This window comes from Panulirus ornatus, chromosome 62 (assembly GCF_036320965.1).
Source record: "Panulirus ornatus isolate Po-2019 chromosome 62, ASM3632096v1, whole genome shotgun sequence".
Classification (NCBI taxonomy): Eukaryota; Metazoa; Arthropoda; class Malacostraca; order Decapoda; family Palinuridae; genus Panulirus; species Panulirus ornatus.
Genome location: NC_092285.1, coordinates 15535886 through 15560291, shown reverse-complemented (window position 1 = coordinate 15560291; position 24406 = coordinate 15535886). Strand labels below are relative to the sequence as shown.

Here is a 24406-nt window from a genome sequence, read left to right as displayed (position 1 = left end):
AATGTTTGGGGAGTATGTCATGTGAGGTGGTTTAATAAAGAAATCAAAGGGTAAGAGAGAGGTGTGATAAAACTAGTGTTGGAAATGTTTTGAAATAATCAAAGGGTAAGAGAGAGGTCTGATAATAATAGTGCTGAAATGTTTTGAATGTAAGTTGAGGTTGACAAAGGATATATGTGTCAGAAGTGGTAGGAATAAGATGAGACAAAACTGGAGATGGAAGGAAGAAGTGAAAAGATTTTGAATGGCTGAGGCCTGGACACGCAGGAAGGTGAATGGCTAGCACAGGATAAAGTAAATTGGAATGTGGTATACAAGGGCTGTCGTGCTGTCAATGGACTGAAACAGCATATGCATTGACCATGGAAAGGTCTGAGGGGCATACTTGTAGATAGGGAGCTGTGGTTTTGATGCAATACAAATGACAACTAAAGAATGGATGTGAGCAAATGTAGACTTTCTTCGTCTGTTCTTGGCGCTACCTTGCTCATGTAGGAAATGGCAATCAGGTATATATAAAAAAAAATCTAAAAGAGGGGTAATGAATAATTTACAGTAATAAATTCTATCCCTGGGAATAAGGGAGAAAGAATACCCCCCTAAGCATTCCTCATGTGTCGTAGAAGGCAACTAAAGGGGACTGGAGCGGGGGCTAGAAACCCTCCCTCCTTGTATTTTAACATTCTAAAAGGAGAAATGGAAGAAGGAGTTACGCGGGGAGTGATCATCCTCCTTGAAGGCCAGATTGGGGTGTCTTATATGTGTGGATGTAACCAAGATGAGAAAAAGGAGAGATGGTAGTACGTTTGAGGAAAGGAACCTCGATGTTTTGGCTCTTGAGTGAAATGAAGCTCAAGGGTAAAGGGGAAGAGTGGTTTGGTAATGTTTTGAGAATAAAGTCAGGGGTTAGTGAGAGGACAAGAGCAAGGGAAGGAGTAGCACTACTAAAACAGGAGTGGTGGGAGTATGTGATAGAGTGTAAGACAGTAAACTAGATTGATATGGGTAAAACTGAAAGTGGATGGAGAGAGATGGGTGATTATTGATGCATATGCACCTGGGCATGAGAAGAAAAATCATGAAGAGGCAAGTGTTTTGGGAGCAGCTGAGTGAGTGTATTAGTAGTTTTGATGCACGAGACCGGGTTATAGTGATTTGGTGATTTGAATGCAAAGGTGAGTAATGTGGCAGTTGAGGGAATAGTTGGTGTACATGGGGTGTTCAGTGTTGTAAACAGAAATGGTGAAGAGCTTGTACATTTGTGTGCTGAAAAAGGACTGGTGATTGGGAATACCTGGTTTAAAAAGAGATATACATAAGTATACGTATTTAAGTAGGATAGATGGCCAAAGAGCGTTATTGGACGACTTGTTAATTGATAGGCGTGTGAGAGAAACTTTTGGATGTTAATGTGCTGAGAGGTGCAACTGGAGGGATGTCTGATCATTATCCTGTGGAGGCGAAGGTGAAGATTTGTAGAGGTTTTCTGAAAAGAAGAATGTTGGGGTGAAGAGAGTAAGTGAGCTTGGGAAGGAGACTAAGTGAGGAAGTACCAGGAGAGATTGAGTGCAGAATGGAAAAATGTGAGAGCAAAGGACGTAAGAAGAGTGGGGAGAAATGGGATGTATTTAAGGAAGCAGTGATGGCTTGCGCAAAAGATGCTTGTGGCATAAGAAGCATAGAAGGTGGGCAGATTAGAAAGGGTAGCAAGTGTTGGATGAAAAGTAAAATTATTAGTGAAAGAGAGGAGAGAGGCATTTGGACGAGTTTTGCAGGGAAATAAAGCAAATGACTGGGAGATGTATAAAAGAAAGAGGCAGGAGGTCAAGAGATAGGTGCAAGAGGTGAAAAGAAGAGCAAATTAGAGTTAGGGTGAGAGAGTATCATTAAATTTTACGGAGAATAAAATGATTTAGGAGGTAAATAAAGTGCGTAAGACAAGAGAACAAATGGGAACATCGGTGAAGGTGGCTAATGGGGAGGTGAGAAGGAGATGCAGCGAGTATCTTGAAGGTTTGTTGAATGTGCTTGATGATAAGAGTGGCAGATATAAAGCGTTTTGGTCGAAGTGGTGTGCGAAGTGAGAGGGTTAGGGGAGAATGATTTGGTAAACAGAGAAGAGGTAGTACAAGCTTTACGGAAGATGAAAGCTGGCAAGGCAGCAGGTTTTAATGGTACTGCAGTTGAATTTATTAAAAAAATGGGGTGACTGGTTGGTAAGGATATTTAATGTACGTATGACTCATGGTGAGATGCCCGAGGATTGACAAAATGCATGCATAGTGCCATTGTACAAAGGCAAAGGGGATAAAGGTGAGTGCTCAAATTACAGAGGTATAAGTTTGTTGAGTATTCCTGGCAAATTATATGGGAGGGTATTGATTGAGAGGGTGAAGGCAAGTACAGAGCATTAGATTGGGGAAGAGCAGTGTGGTTTCAGAAGTGGTAGAGGATGTGTGGATCAGGTGTTTGCTTTGAAGAATGTACGTGAGAAATACTTAGAAAAACATATGGATTCGTATGTAGCACTTATGGATCTAGAGAAGGCATATGATAAAGTTGACTGAGATGCTCTTTGGAAGGTATTTAGAATATATGGTGTGGGAGGCAAGTTGTTAGAAGCAGTGAAAAGTTTTTATCGAGGATGTAAGGCATGTGTATGAGTAGGAAGAGAGGAAAGTGATTGGTTCTCAGTGAATGTAGGTTTGCGGCAGGGGTGCGTGATGTCTCCATGGTTGTTTAATTTGTTTATGGATGGGGTTGTTAGGGAGGTGAATGCAAGAGTTTTGGAGAGAGGGGCAAGTATGCAATCTATTGTGGATGAGAGAGCTTGGGAAGTGAGTCAGTTGTTGTTCGCTGATGTTACAGCACTGGTGGCTGATTCGGGTGAGAAACTGCAGAAGCTGGTAACGGACTTTGGTAAAGTATGTGAAAGAAGAAAGCTGAGAGTAAATGTGAATAAGAGCAAGGTTATTAGGTACAGTAGGGTTGAGGGACAAGTCACTTGGGAGGTATGTTTGAGTGGAGAAAGACTGGAGGAAGTGAAATGTTTTAGATATCTGGGAGTGGATTTGGCAGCTGATGGAACCATGGAAGCGGAAGTGAGTCACAGGGTGGGGGAGGGGGCAAATGTTCTGGGATCATTGAAAAATGTGTGGAAGGCAAGAACATTATCTCGGAAAGCATAAATGGGTATGTTTGAAGGAATAGTGGTTCCAACAATGTTATATGGTTGGGAGGCGTGGGCTATAGATAGAGTTGTGCGGAGGAGGGTGGATGTGTTGGAAATGAGATGTTTGAGGACAATATGTGTTGTGAGGAGTTTTGATCGAGTAAGTAATGAAAGGGTAAGAGAGATGTGTGGTAATAAAAAGAGTGTGGTTGAAAGAGCAGAAGAGGGTGTTTTGAAATGGTTTAGTCACATGGAAAGAATAAGTGAGGAAAGACTGACAGAGGATATATGTGACAGAGGTAGAGGGAACAAGAAGTGGGAGACCAAAGTGGAGGTGGAAGGATGGAGTAAAAGAGATTTTGAGCAATCGGAGCCTGAACATTCAGGAGGGTGAAAGGCGTAGAAGGAATAGAGTGAATTGGAACGATGTGGTATACCGGGGTCAACGTGCTATCAATGGATTGAAACAGGGCATGTGAAGCATCTGGGGTAAACCATGGAAAGTTTTGTGGGGCCTGGATGTGGAAAGGGAGCTGTGGTTTCGGTGCATTATAAATGACAGCTAGAGACTGAGTGTGAACAAATGTGGCCTTTGTTGTCTTTTCTTAGTGCTTCCTTGCGCACATGCAGGGGTGAGGGGGTTGTCATTTCATATGTGGCGGAGTGACGATGTGAATGAATAAAGGCAGCAAGTATGAATTATGTACATGTGTATATATGTATATGTTGAAATGTATAGGTATGTATATGTGTATGTGTGGACGTGTATGTATATACATGTGTATGTGGGTGGGTTGGGCCATTCTTTCATCTGTTTCCTCACACTACTTCGCGGGAGACAGCAACAAAGTATAATAAATAATAAATAAATTCTAACATATAAATACTTTCTAGTATCGAACACAAAAATTCTTTGACATATATACTAGCATATGAGTGGCTGTATAACAATTATGAGTGAACATGATATAACTTGCCTGCAAGTAAAGAAAATTACCTCAAGGTAAACCTAAAACATGGGCATGTAATGAATAAACATGACCCCCCCCCCCCCACACACACACACACACACACACACACACACACACACACACACACACTGCGAGGTAGCACCAGCAAAAGACCAAAAAAAAAAAAAAAAAAAGGCCACATTCGTTCACGCTCAGTCTCTAGCTGTCAAGTGTAATGCACCGAAACCACAGCTCCTTTTCCACATCCAGACCCCAAAGACCATTCCATGGTTTAACCCAGATGTTTCACAAGCCCTGGTTCAATCCATTGACCGCACGTTAATCCCAGTATACCACATCGTTCCAATTCACTCTATTCCTTCTACACCTTTCACCCTCCTCTATGTTCAGGCCCCGATCACTCGAACTTTTTTCACTCCATCCTTCTCCCTCAAATTTGGGCTCCTGCTTCTTGTTCCCTCTACCTCTGACACATATATCCCCTGTGTCAATCTTCCCTCACTCATTCTCTCCATGTGACCAAACTAATTCAACACGCCCTCTTCTGCTCTCTCAACCACACTCTTTTTATTACCACACATCTTTCTTACCTTTTCATTACTTACTTGATCAAACCACCTGACACTATACATTGTCAACAACCCTATCTATAGCCCAAGCCTCGCAACCATATAACATAGTTGGAACCCCTATTCCTTCAAAAACATCCATTTTTGCTCCAAGATAATGTTCTCGCCTTCACAAATTCTTCAACACTCCCAGAACCTTCGCTCCCAACCCCAACCTGTGACTCGCTTCTGCTTCCATGGTCCCATCCACTGCCAAGTCCACTCCCAGATGTCTAAAACACTTCATTTCCTCCATTTTTTCTCCATTCAAACTTACCTCCCAATTAACTTGTCCCTCAACCCTACTGTACCTGATAATCTTACTCTTATTCACATTTACTCTCAGCTTTCTTCTTTCACACACAACCAAACTCAGTCACCAGCTTCTGCAGTTTCTCACCTGAATCAGCCATCAGCGAACAACAACTGACTCGCTTCCCTAGCCCTCTCATCCACAACAGAATGCATACTTGCCTCTCTATCCAAAACTTGCATTCATCTCCCTAACCACTCCATACATAAACACATTAAACAACCATGGTGACATCACTCACACCTGCCACAAATCGACATTCACTGGGAACCAATCACTTTCCTCTTCCTACTCATACACAAGCCTTACATCCTTTGTGAAATCTTTTCACTGCTTCTAGCAACTTACCTCCCACACCATATACTCTTTAAAACCTTCCACAAAGCATCTCTATCCATCCTATCATATGACTTCTCCAGATCCATAAATGCTACATACAAATCCAACTCCCTAACCACTCCATCCATAAACAAATTAAACAACCATGATGACATCACACACCCCTGCCACAAATCGACATTCACTGGAAACCAATCACTTTCCTCTTTTCCTACTTGTAAACATGTAAAAACTTTTCACTGCTTTTAGCAATTCATCTCCCACACCATATACTCTTAAAACCTTCCACAAAGCATCTCTATCCACCCTATCATATGCCCTCTCCAGATCCATTAATGCTACATACAAATTCATCTGTTTTTCTAAGTATTTCTCACATACATTCTTCAAAGCAAACACCTGATCCACATATCCTCTACCACTTCTGAGACCACACTGCTCTTCCCCAATCTGATGTTCTGCACATGCCTTCACTCTCTCAATACCTTCCCATATAATTTCCCAGGAATACTCAACAAACATACCTCTGTAATTTGAACACTCACCTTTAGCCCCTTTTCCTTTGTACAATGGCACTATGCATGCATTTTGCCAGTCCTCAGGAACTTCACCATGATCCATACATACAATGAATATCCTTATCAACCAATCAACAACACAATCACTCCCTTTTTTTTTCATAAATTCCAATGCAATACCATCCATACCCGCCGCCTTACCAACTTTCATTTTCCGCAAAGCTTTCACTACCTCTTCTCTGTTCACCAAACCATTCTCCCTGTCCCTCTCACTTTGCACACCACTCCAACCAAAACACTTTATATCTGCCCCTCAATTAGCAAACCTTCAAAATATTCACTCCATCTCACTTCATCACTGATTGTTATTACCTCCTCATCTGCCCCCTTCACCAATGTTCCCATTTGTTCTCGTCTTACGCACTTTATTTACCTCCTTCCAAAACATCTTTTTATTCTCCCTATAATTTAATAATACTCTCCCACCCCAACTCTCCTTTGCCCTGTTTTTCACCTCTTGCACCTTTCTCCTGACCTGCCGCAGACTTTTATACATCTCCCAGGCCTTTGCACTACTTCCCAGCAAAAATTGTCCAAACACCTCTCTCTTCTTTTTCACTAACAATCTTACTTATTCATTCCACCATTCACTACCCTCTCTAATCTGCCCACCCCCATCTTTCTCATGCCACATGCATCTTTTGCGCAAGCCATCACTGCTTCCCTAAATACATCTCATTCCTTCCCAACTCCCCTTATGTCATTTGCTCTCACCTTTTGCCATTCTGCACTCAATCTCTCTTGGTACTGCCTCACACATGTCTCCTTTCCAAGCTCGCTCACTCTCACCACTCTCTTCTCCCCAATGTCCTCTCTTCTTTTCTGACAATCTCTACAAATCTTCACCTTCGCCTCCCCAAGATAGTGATCAGACATCCCTCCAGCTGCCCCTCTCAGCACATTAACATCCAAAAGTCTCTCTTTTACATGCCCATCAATTAACATTTTTTTTTTTTTTTTTATACCTCGTCGCTGTCTCCCGCGTTTGCGAGGTAGCGCAAGGAAACAGACGAAAGAAATGGCCCAACCCCCCCCATACACATGTACATACACACATCCACACACGCAGATATAATCCAATAACACCCTCAGGACATCTCTCCTACTCGCATACGTATATCTATGTATATCTCGTTTTAAAGCAGGTATTCCTGATCACCAGTCCTTTTTCAGCACACAAATCCACAAGCTCTGCATCATTTCCATTTACAACAATGAACACCCCTTGTACCTCAATTATACCCTCAACTGCCACATTACTCACATTTGCATTCAAATCATCCATCACTATAACCCGGTCTCGTGTATCAAAGCTGCTAACATACTCACTCAGCTGCTCCCAAAACACTTGCCTCTCATGACCTTTCTTCTCATGACCAGGTGCATAAGCACCAATAATCATCCATCTCCTTTCACTTTCAGTCTTACCTATATCAATCTAGAGTTATCTTTCTTACACTCTCTCACATATTCCCACAACTGCTTCATGATGAGTGCTTTACTCCCAAGACATTCCCAAACAACTCTTCCCCTTTACCTTTGAGCTTTCTTTCACTCAGAGCCAAAACAACCAGGTTCCTTTCCTCAAAACATACCACATATCTCTCCTTTTTTTCTCACTGCTTTTATGATAACAAAAAGTAGATTTCTTCATCGAGATACAACTTTTACTGTAAGCAAAGATATTTACTTATAACTCAAAATGTGACATTGCAGGGTTTGTTGTACTTGCAGAAGAACTTCAAACAGAAGCACTGCCTAAAGAATCTTCCATATATAATGCAAAACTAGTGTATTCAGCCAGTACTAACTTTGACCGAACAAACCCCTCCAAAAAATTCACAATCTAATCTGGTTCTCTGAGCTATATCAAATGATGTTTCAACGTATCCAGTAACTCAAAAAGTACATGGTGGGACTACAAGAATCTACTCAAAACAGTGTTGAAATCTTCTGGTGTCCTGGACATATTGGTATCACTAGCAATTAAATAGCAGATGCTGAGCCTAAAGCAGCTATATCTATCAACCTATATACAAGAGTTAAACCTCAAAGTGATTTCATGGGCAGAATGAATAATCATATGTAAATAGCAAGGAAGATGGGACTTGAAAGTCCAAAAGAATACCATCCTATGGAGGATAAAGAAGGGCGCCTTCCTCTTTCAACAAGAATCACCATCTTTAAAACAATTCTCTGTTGTTTATGTTGTCATCTTATGTTGATCCAAGATTGCATAATGAAAGGGACACTTATCCAATGTTGGATAAGTGAAATCTACAAGTGCAATGGTACCATGGGACATGAACCAACAGAGTGCCAAAAACTTGGAGTCTAAGAATCAAGTTTGAATTATAAAATAACAATGGAGAAATAAAAACGAGAGGAAGCTTGGAAAATAATGTAAATGCACACTGATTGAGCAATCTTTAAAAGGAAGCCAAATGATATCATTTCCAATTATGTTGCACCAGGACCATTTTACTAGGGCTCCTGCAACTTTAAGGCTGTGCTACATCCAGTAGCAGGAAAATGGACTCTCATCAAATGACAGTGATATATCACTGCCAAAGGTGATTTTCAATCATGATGGAACCACGTACAGATTTGGATTTAGTAAAACTTACCTTCTCATCTCATTCTGGTCAAAAACTGTCAGCAAAAGATAAACATTTCACCACAAAGGTCATAGTTATTATCATTTCTGAGACAGTAGCTGAGTACAAATTCCATTGAAGTTCAATCTTTAACCACTCATTCCCACTTCTAATTTTTATATTCATAAAAAATCATTTTTTTTCAAATGATGTAATATCCGAGTACAATTATCTATCCTGCTCTATATCTTCATGCTTAAAAAAAAAAAAGGATTTCAAAAAATACAAGTGCTGAGCATGCCTTGTGCCTTCAGCTTCACTGAAAGAGCTAGCCTCATTACCATGTTGCTTCTACTACTGATATTCTAATTCAGAAAATAAGGTAAATTTAGAAGGTACATGTGATAGTTGATATATATTCTGAGTCTGCAATATTGAAATACAAATCAGTAGCTTGGGACTACACAGTAAATTTAAACAGCTGAGGACATTCTGGTTTCTCTTCTTTCTTCATACCTATTACAATTTAGGCAAATAACTTTCACACAGAATGGTCACTCAGTAAAAGTCACCCTCTTCATTTGCTTATCACGTGAAAATATCTTCCTATGTTTAAAATGAGAACTCTTCATCATTCCTTCTGAGTGGAAAATATCCTAAGGTTATACCCAACAGCCTAGCGGTGAACAGCAAGTGGCATTTGCAAATTCAACTGTGTTTTGGTCTTCTAATAGCAATGAATGACTGGTTATTTGAATTGACAGAGGCAGGCACTTCAGTTGCACAGTTTAATTACTGAATTATAGTCAGCTACCTAAACTTGAACAGAAAGAAGCAAGTGTTATCAGAGCTCTGTTCAGTACAGAATAAAAATTAGTGTCTGCAGAGTAATTAAGTAATGTGCTGTGATATACTGAAAAAGCATACTCTTACCTAAAAGCAAAGGTAAATATTTCATAACTTCATGAGTACTCTTGAGGAATTTTCTTTGTAAACATTCACTGCTGGAAGAATTCTTTAAAATCTTACATAATAAACACCATTTTAATGCAGTATTGCATACATGGAATCTCTTCTGAAGACCCAGAAGAAACATGAGGTATTCTCTGAAGTCTGTATGCTGAGTTAATCATCTCATAAGTGAGGTAGTTGTTGGCTCTTCTCCTACAAAAAAAGGAGAGAAATAAGAATTTATATGAAAAAAATAATTGGAATGAAAAGATAAAAGGAAAAAATTTTGTCAATAAAATATGTAATCTTATGTATTATTTTTGTAATTCTTATACAGTTTACTAGTGCTGTGACAAGGTACATATACCTAGGATGCAAGCAGCACAAGAAAGTATATATTGCAAGTTAGAATTTTTGTGGGTATCTCTTAATATAATCTCAGAAATCCTGAAAAATAAATAATCTGATAATTCCCAGATTTCAAGATTTCTGATGTATCTGCAAAGCCAATATAGAATATCCAATTACTGAGTGGGAGGCCCAAGCAAATTCTACTCCCTGCATAACAACTGTTGTACGAATCTTAAGACATACTTATCCTCCAGAACACTTACGCTTGGATAAACTGGGTGGAAAGTGCATTCAGGAATGTGCATCCAAGGTTTTAAAGTCACTAAAAATCTAAAACTGGGTATACAATACCTATTTTTGGGTCTATAAGCATGTGTTATGGTTTAGCATCAATCAACCTTCCGTGCATTGTCTACCTGTACCAATTGTCCCAAAATCAGGGGCTTCCTCCACACACCAGTAAAATATACACAACAGCAATCAACAAACTTGCTTTGAAAAGGAAATAAGATTTACTATTTGGTGTACATGAGTTTACAAAGCAATTATTTCATGTACAAATGTTATTTACTTATCTATCTATCATACCTTGTTGCTGTCTCCTGCGTCAGTGAGGTAGCACAAGGAAACAAGCAAAAGAATGGCCCAACCCACCCGCATACACATGTATATACATACACGCCCACATATGCACATATACATACCTAAACATTTCAATGTATACATACATATACTTACAGACATATTCACTTGCTGCACTCATCCATTTCCGTTGCCACACAGCCGCACATGAAATGGCAACCCCCTCCCCTCGTGCACGCACGAGGTAGCGCTAGGAAAAGACAACATAGGACACATTTGTTCACACTCAGTCTCTAGCTTTCATGTGTAATGCAACAAAACCACAGCTCCCTTTCCACATCTAGGTCCCGCAAAACTTTCCATGGTTTACCCCAAATGCTTCACATGCCCTCGTTCAATCCATTGACAGCACATCGACCCCGGTATACCACATTGTTCCAATGCACTCTATTCGTTGCATGCCTTTCACCCCCCCTGTAAGTCCAGGCCCCGATCACTCAAAACCTGTTTCACTCCATCCTTCCACCTTCAATTTGGTCTCCCACTTCGTCTCATTCCCTCCATCTCTGACATATATCTTCTTTGTCAATCTTTCCTCACTCATTCTCTCCATGTGACCAAACCATTTCAATAAACCCTCTTCTGCTCTCTCAACCATCTTATTTCCAACACATCCAACTTCCTCCGCACAACCCTATCTATAGCCCATGCCTCACAACCATATAACATTGTTGGAACCACTATTCCTTCAAACATACCCATTTTTGCTCTCCAAGATAACGCTCTCGCCTTCCACACATTCTTCAATGCTCCCAGAACCTTCACCCCCTCCCCCACCCTGTGACTCACTTCCGCTTCCATGGTTCCATCTGCTGCAAAATCCACTCTCAGATATCACTTCCTCCAGTCTTCCTCCATTCAAACTTACCTCCCAATTGACTTGTCCCTCAACCCTACTGAACCTAATAACCTTGCTCTTATTCCCATTTACTCTCAGCTTTCTTCTTTCACACACTTTACCAAACTTAGTCACCAACTTCTGCAGTGTATGACCCGAATCAGCCACCAGTGCTGTACCATCAACGAACAACAACTGACTCACTTCCCAAGCCCTCTCCTCCACAACAGACTGCATACTTGCCCCTATCTCCAAAACTCTTGCATTCACCTCCCTAACAACCCATGGCATCCACAAACAAATCAAACAACCATGTAGACATCATGCACCCCTGCTGCAAAGCAATATTCACTGGGAACCAATCACTTTCCTCTCTTCCTACTAGTACACATGCCTTACATCCTCGATAAAATCTTTTCACTGCTTCTAGCAACTTACCTCCCACACCATATACTCTTAATACTTTCCACAGATTATCTCTATCATATGCCTTCTCCAGATCCATAAATGCTACATACAAATCCATTTGTGTTTTCTAAGTATTTCTCACATACATTCTTCAAAGCAAACACCTGATCCACACATCCTCTACCACTTCTGAAACTGAAACCACATTGCTCTTCCCCAATCTGATGCTCTGTACATGCCTTCACCCTCTCAACCAATACCCTCCCATATAATTTCCCAGGAATATTCTACAAACTTATACTTCTGTAATTTGAACAGTCACCTTTATCCCATCTGACTTTGTACAATGGCACTATGCATGCATTCCGCCAATACTAAGGCACTTCACCATGAACCATACATACAATGAATATCCTTACCAACCGGTCAACAACACAGTCACCCCCTTTTTTAATAAATTCCACTGCAATACCATCCAAACCTGCTGCCTTGCCGACTTTCATATTCCACAAAGCTTTCACTACCTCTTCTCTGTTTACCAAACCATTCTCCCTGACCCTCTCACTTCACACACCACTTCGACCAAAACACCCTATATCTGCCACTCTATCATCAAACACATTCAACAGACCTTCAAAATACTCACTTCACCACTACTTGTTATTTAGCTTCCGATTTGCCCCCATCACCGATGTTTCCATTCGTTCTCTTGTCTTACGCACTTCATTTACCTCCTTCCAAAACATCTTTTTATTCTCCCTAAAATTTAATGATACTCTCTCATCCCAACTCTCATTTGCCCTCTTTTTCACCTCTTGCACCTTTCTCTTGACCTCTTGTGTCTTTCTTTTATACATCTCCCAAACACTTGCACTATTTCCTTGCAAAAATTGTACAAATGCCTCTCTCTTCTCTTTCACTAACAATCTTACTTCTTCATCCCACCACTCACTACCCTTTCTAATCTGCCCACCTCCAACCTTTCTCATGCCACAGGCATGTATGTATGTAAAAAAATTCAAGACTAAAGACAGCACCATAAATTTACAATTATCGGAAAAATGCTTTCAATAAACTCATACTGGCGATGATGGTATGAAACCTACACAATTTTGTGAATATATTATGAGTTGGAAGAGAGGAGAGTGATTGGTTCCCAGTGAATGTCGGTTTGTGGCTAGGGTGTGTGCTGTCCCCATGATTGTTAAATTTGTTTATAGATGGGGCGGTTAACGAGGTAAATGCAAGAGTTTTTGAGAGAGGGGCAAGTATGCAGTCTGTTGTGGATGAGAGGGCCGGGGTAATGAGTCAGTTGTTGTTCGCTGATGATACAGCTCAGGTGGCTGATTTGGGTGAGAAACTCCAGAGGTTGGTAACTGAGTTTGGGAAAGTGTGGGAAAGGAGAAAGTTGAGAACAAATGTGAATAAGAGCAAGGTTATTAGGTTCAGTAGGGGAAAGGGAAAAGTTAATTGGGATGTAAGTTTGAATGGAGAAAAATTGGAAAAAGTGAAGTTTTTAGATATCTAGGAGAGGACTTAGCAGCAGATGGAACCATGGAAGTAAGTCACAGGGTGGGGGAGGGGGGGGAAGATTCTCGGAGTGATGAAGAATGTGTGGAAGGAGAGAATGATATCTTGGAGAGCAAAAATGGGTATGTTTGAAGGAATAGTAGTTCCAATAATGTTATGTGGTTGTGAGGCATGGGCTATAGATAGAGGTGTGCAGAGGAGAGTGGATGTGCTAGAAATGAGACGTTTGAGGACAATATGTGGTGTGAGGTGGTTTGATCGAGTAAGTAATGAAAGGGTAAGAGAGATGTGTGGTAATAAAAAGAGTGTGGTTGAGAGAGCAGAAAAGGGTGTTTTGAAATGGTTTGGTCACATGGAGAGAATGAGTAAGGAAAGATTGACAAAGAGGTTATACGTGTCAGAGGTGGAGGGAAGGAGGAAAAGTGGGAGACCAAATTGGAGGTGGAAAGATGGAGTGAAAAAGATTTTGAGTGAACGGGCCTGAACATGCAGGAGGGTGAAAAGCGTGCAAGGAAGAGAGTGAGTTGGAACGATGTGGTATACTGGGGTCGACGTGCTGTCAATGGATTGAAGCAGGGCATGTGAAGTGTCTGAGGTAATCCATGGAAAGTTTTGTGGGGCGTGAATGTGGAAAGGGAGCTGTGGTTTCGGTGCATTATACATGACAGCTAGAGACTGAATGTGAACGGATGTGGCCTTTGTTGTCCTTTCCTAGCGCTACCTCGCGCACATGCAGGGGAAAAGGGTTGTCTTTTCATGTGTGGCGGGGTGGCGATGGGAATGAATAAGGGCAGACAGTATGAATTATGTACATGCATATATATGTAGATGTCTGTGTATGTATATATATATGTATACATTGAGATGTATAGGTATGTATATGTGAATGTGTGGATGTGCATGTACATAAATGTGTATGTGGGTGGGTTGGGCCATTCTTTCGTCTGTTTCCTTGCGTTACCTCGCTAACGCAGGAGACAGCGATTAAGTATAATATAGCATTACAAAGCAATCAGCAATAATAATGAGAAAATGCACGTATAAAAATGTAAGGCCAACAACAGAGTCTGTCTATCAATCTATATCTCTGATGCCTGCTCCCACCTGGCACTCCCTTGAGGGGGTGGCCACGGCAATAGAGTCTCCATAACTAGTGATCTCCAGTGCTGCTTCTTAGCCTTTAGTCCCTCACCCTTAACAGGCTACTGGTAGAGGGCAACACTAATGCAGTGTTTGTGGAAGGCTCTTATCTAATGTTCATACTGACTACCTCTATCTTATTTATGCTCATGCATAATGTTCCTACCTACTATTTCTACCTAAAGTTCCTACAACAGTGTTACCAATTCATAATCATAGTAAAACTTGTGGGCAGCTGCCTGATGTGCTTCATTCACCTCGGGGTATCTGTAGAGTTCATTCTTGTGCAAGTGTTAATGCATTTCTATCTTCTCTTCAGAAAGTTAAAGAGCACCTCAAATACTGAAATGGACACCAGTGTTACTGATAATTCCATCTTAACATCAAAGCTACTTAAATGTGTTTGTAATAGATAGCCTCCACATTACCTAACTAGAACTGATGAAAAAATAGCATGATTTAGTAAAAAATAGTATGATTCAATAACTTTTCTTCCACAAAATTACAACTTACAATCTACTTCAATGGCACTGAGTGAATGATTTATTCGTCAACTATTCTTGTGCGTAAGTAGTCAAGGATTTCACGAGTTCCCTTATCCAAAATAGCTCTTCTTGGTACTCGGAATGGGTTCCCATGAAGCTGCAGACTCCTGCAAATTATCAACAACTATCATACTAACACAATAATAAATCAAGTAATGAAAGATAACAGATTTACTTTGAAAGATGTCAATCATTTTTCAACAAACCATAAGAAGGCTAATGAAGAGTCTGAGCATACAAAAAATTGGAACAAACAACAATGGACAGAAAAATGCACAAATACACAAAAACAATTTATTTTTGAAGACAAGGAAATTTGTAGGAAGCCAAGCTGCACATAAGTTTTAAACTTTAGTCATACTAGAGGACACATTAACCCCATCACTACACAAACAGGCAAAGAAGAAACCATGAAAGCATTAAGACTATTAGACAAGACATAAAACTTGAAGAATACTGATCCAAATAGGGTACACGATCTTCAGGAAGTATCTCTGCAGATCCTTCGGGAAGGTGCACATAACATTCCACCCAAGGTGTTCAGGAATCAATGGAAGAAGGATCAAGTCCATGATAGTGAAAAAGAGCAAATGCCATACCTAATTCCTAACTCCTTAAATGAATTTTAACCTGTTAATTACACTCAATAACATTGCGAGCAAATGCCATACCTAATTCCAGACTCCTTATATGAATTTCAACCTGTTAATTACACTCAATAACATTGCCCCAGCAGAGATTTTACCCAGAATAATATTATCCTGCATATCATGGAAGGAGAATGAGAGGAGTGGAAGGAAATGGCTGGAAATCCTCCCCTCCTATATTACTTTCCAAAAGAACCCATAGAGGAAGGAGCCATGAGAGAATTTTTCTTCTATGGCTCAGTCATCTATAGCTGATGCTACCTCACTCATGCAGGAAAGAGTAGTCATGCAAGATTATAAAAACAATGAAACACCCCATTAAATGTCATAAAGTAAGAAACAACTTACCTTAGTTGAGTCATATTCCCCATTGGAGGAGGTACAAAATCTATGTTATTATTGTGGAGATCTAATGTTGCCAAACGTTTTAACTTTAAGAGGCCTTCAACATACAACAAATCAATTCGATTATCAGCAGCAAAAAGTATTTCCAGTTGAGCCATCTCATAAATGCAAGCAGGTATCTGTTCAAACCTGAAATAGAAAGGAAAAAATCATGCATTTTTTCATAGTGACCAACATGCCATGGGGAAAAAAAAATTGCCCAAATCAAGGCCAAATATTAAGTGTCTGTTTCTACATGAAAAAGGAATACTCCAATCACCCATTCCTGAGATATGGGACGAAGAATACTCACCACTATCTTGTGTATGCTGCAGGTGGTGACTAAGAGGGGGTATCTACCAAAGAGTACCGACAGACATTTTGCTAAAAAGACTGGGCTAGTAGGTACTGCTAAATGCATATCTTACTTGATGAGTAATATTGTTTCTCTACACCACTATGTGCATTCCACATTTGTCACTCTTAACTTAAAAAGTAATACAAACAGCAACAGATCACCGAGTCTTTTCAAGGCTGTTGGTGGTAGCATAAAACATGAAAATTCTTGCAGTAAAAGTAGAAACGAAAAACAAACAACTTAAAAATATATCTGTAAACCTTATACAAAACCAAGAGGGTGCAAATACTGTCGGCTGTGAACTAGAAGTAAAGTGTTTGTGTAAAATCTATTCTTAATATGGTGCTAATAGCTCTGTGCAGATATAGAGATTCCAGAGCTTTGTCTAACAAGTCTGTACTAAAGTTACTCTCCAAATTACATATAGAGCATGAGTTTCAATTTAGGAATCGCTATTTCTTGTTTCAAGATATGTGTGTCTCTAAACTAATTAACAACCAAATTTGAAAGACTCATGGCCTTTTTGCCCTTCATTGAGAAAATAAAGCAATCAAAGTATTAAAAAGAAGACTAAACTTGAGATTGAAGGATGGAGTGAAAAATATTTTAAAAGATTTGGGCTTCAGCATGCAAGATGGTGAAAGGCATGTCCAGGAATGAGTGAATTGGAATGATGTGCTATACATGGGTCAACATGTTGTCAGTGGACTGAACCAGCGTATGCAAAGTGGCTGGGGGAAACCACGGAAAGATCTGTGGGGCTTGGTTATGGATACGGGGCTGTGGTTTTGATTGCATTACACATGAAAGCTAGAGGATGGATGTGAGAAAAGGCAGGCTTTCTTTATCCATTCCTGGTGCTACCTCACTAACAAAGAAAATTAAAAACAAGTATGAAAAAATAAATCAACAAAGTATTAATGATCTACGATCTCAACCACATTATCCCATCTTCAGTTAAGAACATGTGTACATATGTATATGTCTGTGTGTGTGTGTATATATATATATTTTCCCTGGGGATAGGGGAGAAAGAATACTTCCAACGTATTCCCTGCGTGTCGTAGAAGGCGACTAAAAGGGGAGGGAGCGGGGGGCTGGAAATCCTCCCCTCTCAATTTTTTTTTTTTTTTTAATTTTCCAAAAGAAGGAACAGAGAAGGGGGCCAGGTGAAGATATTCCCTCAATGGCCCAGTCCTCTGTTCTTAACGCTACCTCGCTAACGCGGGAAATGGCGAATAGTTTGAAAAAAAAAAAATATATATATATATATATATATGTGTGATCGGGGCCTGAACATGCAGGAGGGTGAAAGGAGGGCAAGGAATAGAGTGAATTGGAGCGATGTGGTATACCGGGGTTGACGTGCTGTCAGTGGATTGAAGCACGGCATGTGAAGCGTCTGGGGTAAACCATGGAAAGCTGTGTAGGTATGTATATTTGCGTGTGTGGACGTATGTATATACATGTGTATGGGGGGGGTTGGGCCATTTCTTTCGTCTGTTTCCTTGCGCTACCTCGCAAACGCGGGAGACAGCGACAAAGTATAATAAATAAATAAAATAAATAAATATATATATATATATGTATACGTTGAGATGTATAGGTATGTATATTTGCGTGTGTGGACGTGTATGTATATACATGTGTATGTGGGAGGGTTGGACCATTCTTTCTTCTGTTTCCTTGCGCTACCTCACTAACGAAGGAAGGTTGGGCCATTCTTTCATCTGTTTCCTAGCGCTACCTCGCTAACGTGGGAGACAGCGTCAAAGCAAAATAATAATAATATACAATATATCTATTTTATTTATTTATTTTGCTTTGTCGCTGTCTCCCGCTGTCTGCCTTTATTCAATTCCCATCGCCACCCCACCACACATGAAATAACAACCCACTCCCCCTCATGTGTGCGAGGTAGCACTAGGAAAAGATAACAAAGGCCCCATTCGTTCACACTCAGTCTCTAGCTGTCATGTAATAATGCATCGAAACCACAGCTCCCTTTCCACATCCAGGCCCCACACAACTTTCCATGGTTTACCCCAGATGCTTCACATGCCCTGGTTCAATCCACTGACAGCATGTCGACCCCGGTATACCACATCGTTCCAATTCACTCTATTCCTTGCACGCCTTTCACTCTCCTGCATGTTCAGTTCCCGATCACTCAAAATCTTTTTCACTCCATCTTTCCACCTCCAATTTGGTCTCCCACTTCTCCTCGTTCCCGCCACCTCTGACACATATATCCTCTTGGTCAATCTTTCCTCATTCATTCTCTCCATGTGACCAAACCATTTCAAAACACCCTCTTCTGCTCTCTCAACCGCACTCTTTTCATTACCACACATCTCTCTTACCCTATTATTACTTACTCGATCAAACCACCTCACACCACATATTGTCCTCAAACATCTCATTTCTAGCACATCCACCCTCCTCTGCACAACTATCTATAGCCCACGCCTCGCAACCATATAACATTGCTGGAACCACTATTCCTTCAAACATACCCATTTTTGCTTTCCGAGATAATGTTCTCGACTTCCACACATTCTTCAAGGCTCCCAGAATTTTCGCCCCCTTCCCCACCCTATGATTCACTTCCACTTCCATGGTTCCATCTGCTGCCAAATCCACTCCCAGATATCTAAAACACTTCACTTCCTACAGTTTTTCTCCAATCAACCTTACCTCCCAATTGACTTGTCCCTCAACCCTACTGTACCTAATAACCTTGCTCTTATTCACATTTACTCTCAGCTTTCTTCTTTCACACACTTTACCAAACTCAGTTACCAGCTTCTGCAGTTTCTCACACGAATCAGCCACCAGCGCTGTATCATCACCGAACAACAACTGACTCACTTCCCAAGCTCTCTCATCCACAACAGACTGCATACTTGCCCCTCTTTCCAAAACTCTTGCATTTACCTCCAAAACAACCCCATCCATAAACAAATTAAACAACCATGGAGACATCACACACCCCTGCCGCGAACCTACATTCACTGAGAACCAATCACTTTCCTCTCTTCCTACATGTACACACGCCTTACATCCTCGATAAAAACTTTTCACTGCTTCTAACAACTTGCCTCCCACACCATATATTCTTAATACCTGCCACAGAGCATCTCTATCAACTCTATCATATGCCTTCTCCAGATCCATAAATGCTACATACTAATCCATTTGCTTTTATAAGTATTTATCACATACATTCTTCAAAGCAAACACCTGATCCACACATCCTCTACCACTTCTGAAACCACATTGCTCTTCCCCAATCTGATGCTCTGTACATGCCTTCACCCTCTCAATCAATACCCTCCCATATAATTTACCAGGAATACTCAACAAACTTATACCTCTATAATTTGAGCACTCACTTTTATCCCCTTTGCCTTTGTACAATGGTACTACGCAAGCATTCCGCCAATCCTCAGGCACCTCACCATGAGTCATACATACATTAAATAACTTTATCAACCAGTCAACAATACAGTCACCCCCTTTTTTAATAAATTCCACTGCAATACCATCCAAACCTGCCACCTTGCCGGCTTTCATCTTCCGCAAAGCTTTTACTACCTCTTCTCTTTGTTTACCAAATCATTCTCCCTAACCCTCTCACTTTGCAAACCACCTCGACCAAAACACCCTATATCTGCCACTCTATCATCAAACACATTCAACAAACCTTCAAAATACTCACTCCATCTCCTTCTCACATCACCACTACTTGTTATCACCTCCCCATTAGCCCCCTTCCCGGAAGTTCCCATTTGTTCCCTTGTCTTACGCACTTTATTTACCTCCTTCCACATCATCTTTTTATTCTCCCTAAAATTTAATGATACTCTCTCACCCTAACTCTCATTTGCCCTTTCATTCACCTCTTGCACCTTTCTCTTGACCTTCTGCCTCTTTCTTTTATACATCTCCCACTCCTTTAATTTCCAAGCATCTCTCATACTGTTTCCCCCTTTAGAAAGTTAAAATACAAGGAGGGGAGGGTTTCTAGGCCCCCACTCCCATCCCCTTTAGTCGCCTTCTACGACATGTGAGGAATGTGTAGGAAGTATTCTTTCTCCCCTATGGATTGAACCAGGGCATGTGAAATGTCTGGGGTAAACCATGGAAAGTTGTGGGGCCTGGATGTGGAAAGGGAGCTGTGGTTTCAGTGCATTATACATGACAGCTACAGACTGAGTGTGAACGAATGTGGCCTTTGTTGTCTTTCCCTAGCACTACCTCACGTGCATATGGGGGGAGGGGGGGTGTCATTTAATGTGTGGCAGGCACACACGTGTGGGGGAAAGGGGGGTGTCATTTCATGTGTGGCGGGGCAGCGACAGGAATGAATAAAGGCAGCAAGCATGAATTATTTACATGTGCATATATGTATATGTCTGGGTATGTATATATATGTATACATTGAAATGTATAGCTATGTATATGTGCGTGTGTGGACGTGTGTGTATATACTTGTGTATGTGGGTGGGTTGGGCCATTCTTTTGTCTGTTTCCTTGTGCTACCTTGCTAACACGGGAAACAGTGACAAAGTATAATAAATAAATAAAATAATATACTCTTATACTCTTTCATCACTTACTCGATCAGACCACCTTACATTACATATTGTCCTTAAACATTTCATTTCTGATACATCCACCCTCCTCCATACAACTTATCTATAGCCCATGCCTCACAACCATATAACATTGTTGGAACCACTATCCCTTCAAACATACCCATTTTTGCTCTCTGAGATGACGTTCTCTCCTTCCACACATTCTTCATTACTCCCAAAAGCTTCACCCCCTCCCCCACCCTGTAACTCACTTCCACTTTCATGGTTCCATTCGCTACTAAGTCCACTTCCCGATATCCAAAACACTTCACTTCCTCCAATTTTTTCTCCATTTAAACTTACATCCCAATTAACCTGTCCCTCAACCCTACCGAACCTAATAACCTTGCTCTTATTCACATTTATTCTCAGCTTTCTTCTTTCACACACTTTTCCAAACTCAGTCACCAACTTCTGCAGTTTCTCACTTGAATCAGCAACTAAGAGCAGTATCATCAGTGAACAACTGACTCACTTCCCAAGCCCTCCCGTCCACAACAGACTGCATACTCGCCCGTCCCTGCAAAACTCTTGCACTTATCTCCCTAACCACCCCATCCATAAACAAAATAAAACAACCATGGGGACATCACACACCCCTACCGCAGACTGACTTTCACTGGGAACCAATCACTCTACTCTCTTCCAACTCATACACATGCCTTACATCCTTGGTGAAAGCTTTTCACTGCTTGTACCAACTTACCTCCCACACCATATAATCTTAAAACCTTTCACAAACCATATCTATCAACCCTATCATATGCCTTTTCCAGATCCATAGATGCTACATACAAATCCATCTGCTTTTCTAAGTATTTCTCACATACATTCTTCAAAGCAAACACCTGATCCACACATCCTGTACTACTTCTGAAACCACACTGCTCTTCCCAATCTGATGCTTTGTACATGTCTTCAACTTCTCAATCAATACTCTCCCATATAATTTCCCAGGAATACTCAACAAACTTATGCCTCTCGAGTTTGAACACTCACCTTTATCCCCTTTGCCTTTGCACAATGGCAATGCTCATGCATTCCGACAATCCTCAGGCACTTCACCATGATCCATACATACAGTGAACATCCTTACCAACCAATCAACAACACAGTCACCCAATTTTTTTAGTAAATTCTAGTGGAGTACCATCCAAACCCGCCGCCTTGCCGAATTTCATCGTCCAGAAAGCTTTCACTACATATTCTCTTTTAACCAAATCATTCTCCCTGACCCTCTCACTTCACACACCACTCCAATCAAAACACACTATCTCTGCCACTCTATCATCAAACACATTCAACAAACCTTCAAAATACTCACTCCATCTCCTTCCCACTTCATCACTACCCGTTATTACTTCCCAACTTGCCCCCTTCATCGATGTTCGCATTTGTTCCCTTGTCTTATACTCGTTATTTACCTCCTTCGAAAACATATTTTTATACTCCCTAAGTTCAATAATACTCTCTCACCACAACTCCCATTTGCTCTCTTTTTCAACCCTTGCACCTTTCTCTTGTCCTCCTGCTGCATTCTTTTATACTTCTCTCAGTCATTTGCACTCCTTCCTTGCAAGTATCATCCAAACGCCTCTCTTTTCTCTTTCACTAACAAGTATACTTCTTCATCCCACCACTCACTACCCTTCCTAATCTGCCCACCTCCCACTTTTCTCATGCCACATGCATCTTTAGCACAAGCTATCACTGCTTCCCTAAATACATCCCATTCCTCATCCACTCCCCTCATGGCATTTGCTCTCACCTTTTGCCATTCTATGCTCAATCTCTGGTAATTCTTCACACAAGTTTCCTTTCCAAGCTCACTTGTTCCCACCAACCTACTACTTCTACTAAATGCTCCTGCCAAATGTTCCTCCCTATAATTACCTAATGTTTGTACCTAATGTTCCTGTCTAAATTTTTCTACCTACTACTTCTATTTATTGTTACTAACATTTTGCCAAAAGGCAGGGATAGTGGACAGTGTTCACTGCAAGAAAATCTAGGGTTATGAAGAATGAGCCATATGCATGTTAAGCGTTGTGTTATGTATGACAAGAAGAGATTATGTTTGTGGACAGAATGCCAGTAGTCCAAAAGTGGGTGAGGCAGAAAGTAAACACAGCTACCTGGTTCAGAGGAGTGCAGCTTGACAATCACTGAAAGGTTGACTCACAATGCAGTCATCTCTAACCCTCCTGATACCCAGGTGAATAATAATGGTAATATACCTCCCCCAGTTGTTGGCTGCCTTCATACTGTCCATACCACAAAAAGTCCTCATACATTTCATTTCCAATACATCTACCCTCCTCTGCACATTCTCATCTACAGACCATGCCTTGCATCTATACAACATCATTGAGACACCAGTGCTGTGTCATCAGCAACCAACAAATGACTCATCTCCCAAGTTTTACTCCATCCCCAACAAATTCCATTCCTGCCACTCTCTCCAAGACTCATGCATTTAGCTCCCTCATCATCTCCATTTATACTAAAATTAAACAGCCATGGTGAAATAAATGGGAAAATATTATTAGAAATCAAAGGATCATCCTAAACTACTTCATAAACCTATCAGTTTTGTATCAAATAACTGGAGTAAAAAACTCACAAGGAAAGCTGATAACACTGATAAGTTTATATTTGAAGAGATGAAACAAAAATTTTCAGATCACATTAACTTTAATGACTCAGAAACCCCAGTTTCACCACAATGAAGGGTAAAAGATACCGTGAAAAAAAATTTCCCTCTTTATACCTTAATCTCATTCACACTGATACTATATAAACATAAAGACACCAATGATCTTATAGCCTGTGTTGTGCTACATGCCTGTTTGCAGAAATGTTTATTTCACGAAGATATAACAACTCTGCCAAATCTGTGGGTAAGTCAGAAAGTTGGTTCCCTTGTAGATCAAGGAACTGTAAACGGTGAAAGCTTCCAATCCATGTAGGTAAAAACGTTAACCTATTAAGTCCCAGCATAATTTCTGATACATGTCTTGCCAGCATTTCTAATCTGCAAATAAATATCATAAACATTATCAGACAATACAATGGATAAAAGAATGAAAAAAAGAAAAACCAGGCATATCTTACAATTTTGATCAAATTTTATCATTACCATTTCAAGAATAAGCAATAAAAATATCATTTTCATACCCCTACAAACCTATATGTCTAACATACTTGACATATCACATAAACAAGTTAGAATACTATGCCATAATAAATCAATCAGTATGCAAAACAAATTAGTAAAAAAGCACATTACATGGAAATTCATCTTTTTCTTTTAAAGACGCAAAAAAAAAAGGCTGATTATCAAACATCCAGAAATCTGAATATTCCAACTACCTTAATAATACATTAATATAAC

At 40.5% G+C, this 24406-nt stretch overlaps 1 protein-coding gene across 1 annotated transcript in view; it reads right to left on the bottom strand.

Annotated features, from left to right (window-relative positions):
- Nucleotides 1-8980: 8980 nt before the first annotated feature.
- Nucleotides 8981-24406, bottom strand: part of LOC139767574 (leucine-rich repeat-containing protein 40-like) — a 75332-nt gene continuing 59906 nt past the window's right edge. The window contains exons 14-17 of the mRNA XM_071697009.1: nt 23858-24046; nt 15979-16164; nt 14952-15090; nt 8981-9742 (exon numbers count right to left, since the gene is read on the bottom strand). Of these exons, the coding sequence (XP_071553110.1) occupies nt 14982-15090; nt 15979-16164; nt 23858-24046 (484 nt within the window). The 3' untranslated portion in view covers nt 8981-9742; nt 14952-14981. The remainder of the gene's footprint in view (nt 9743-14951; nt 15091-15978; nt 16165-23857; nt 24047-24406) is intronic.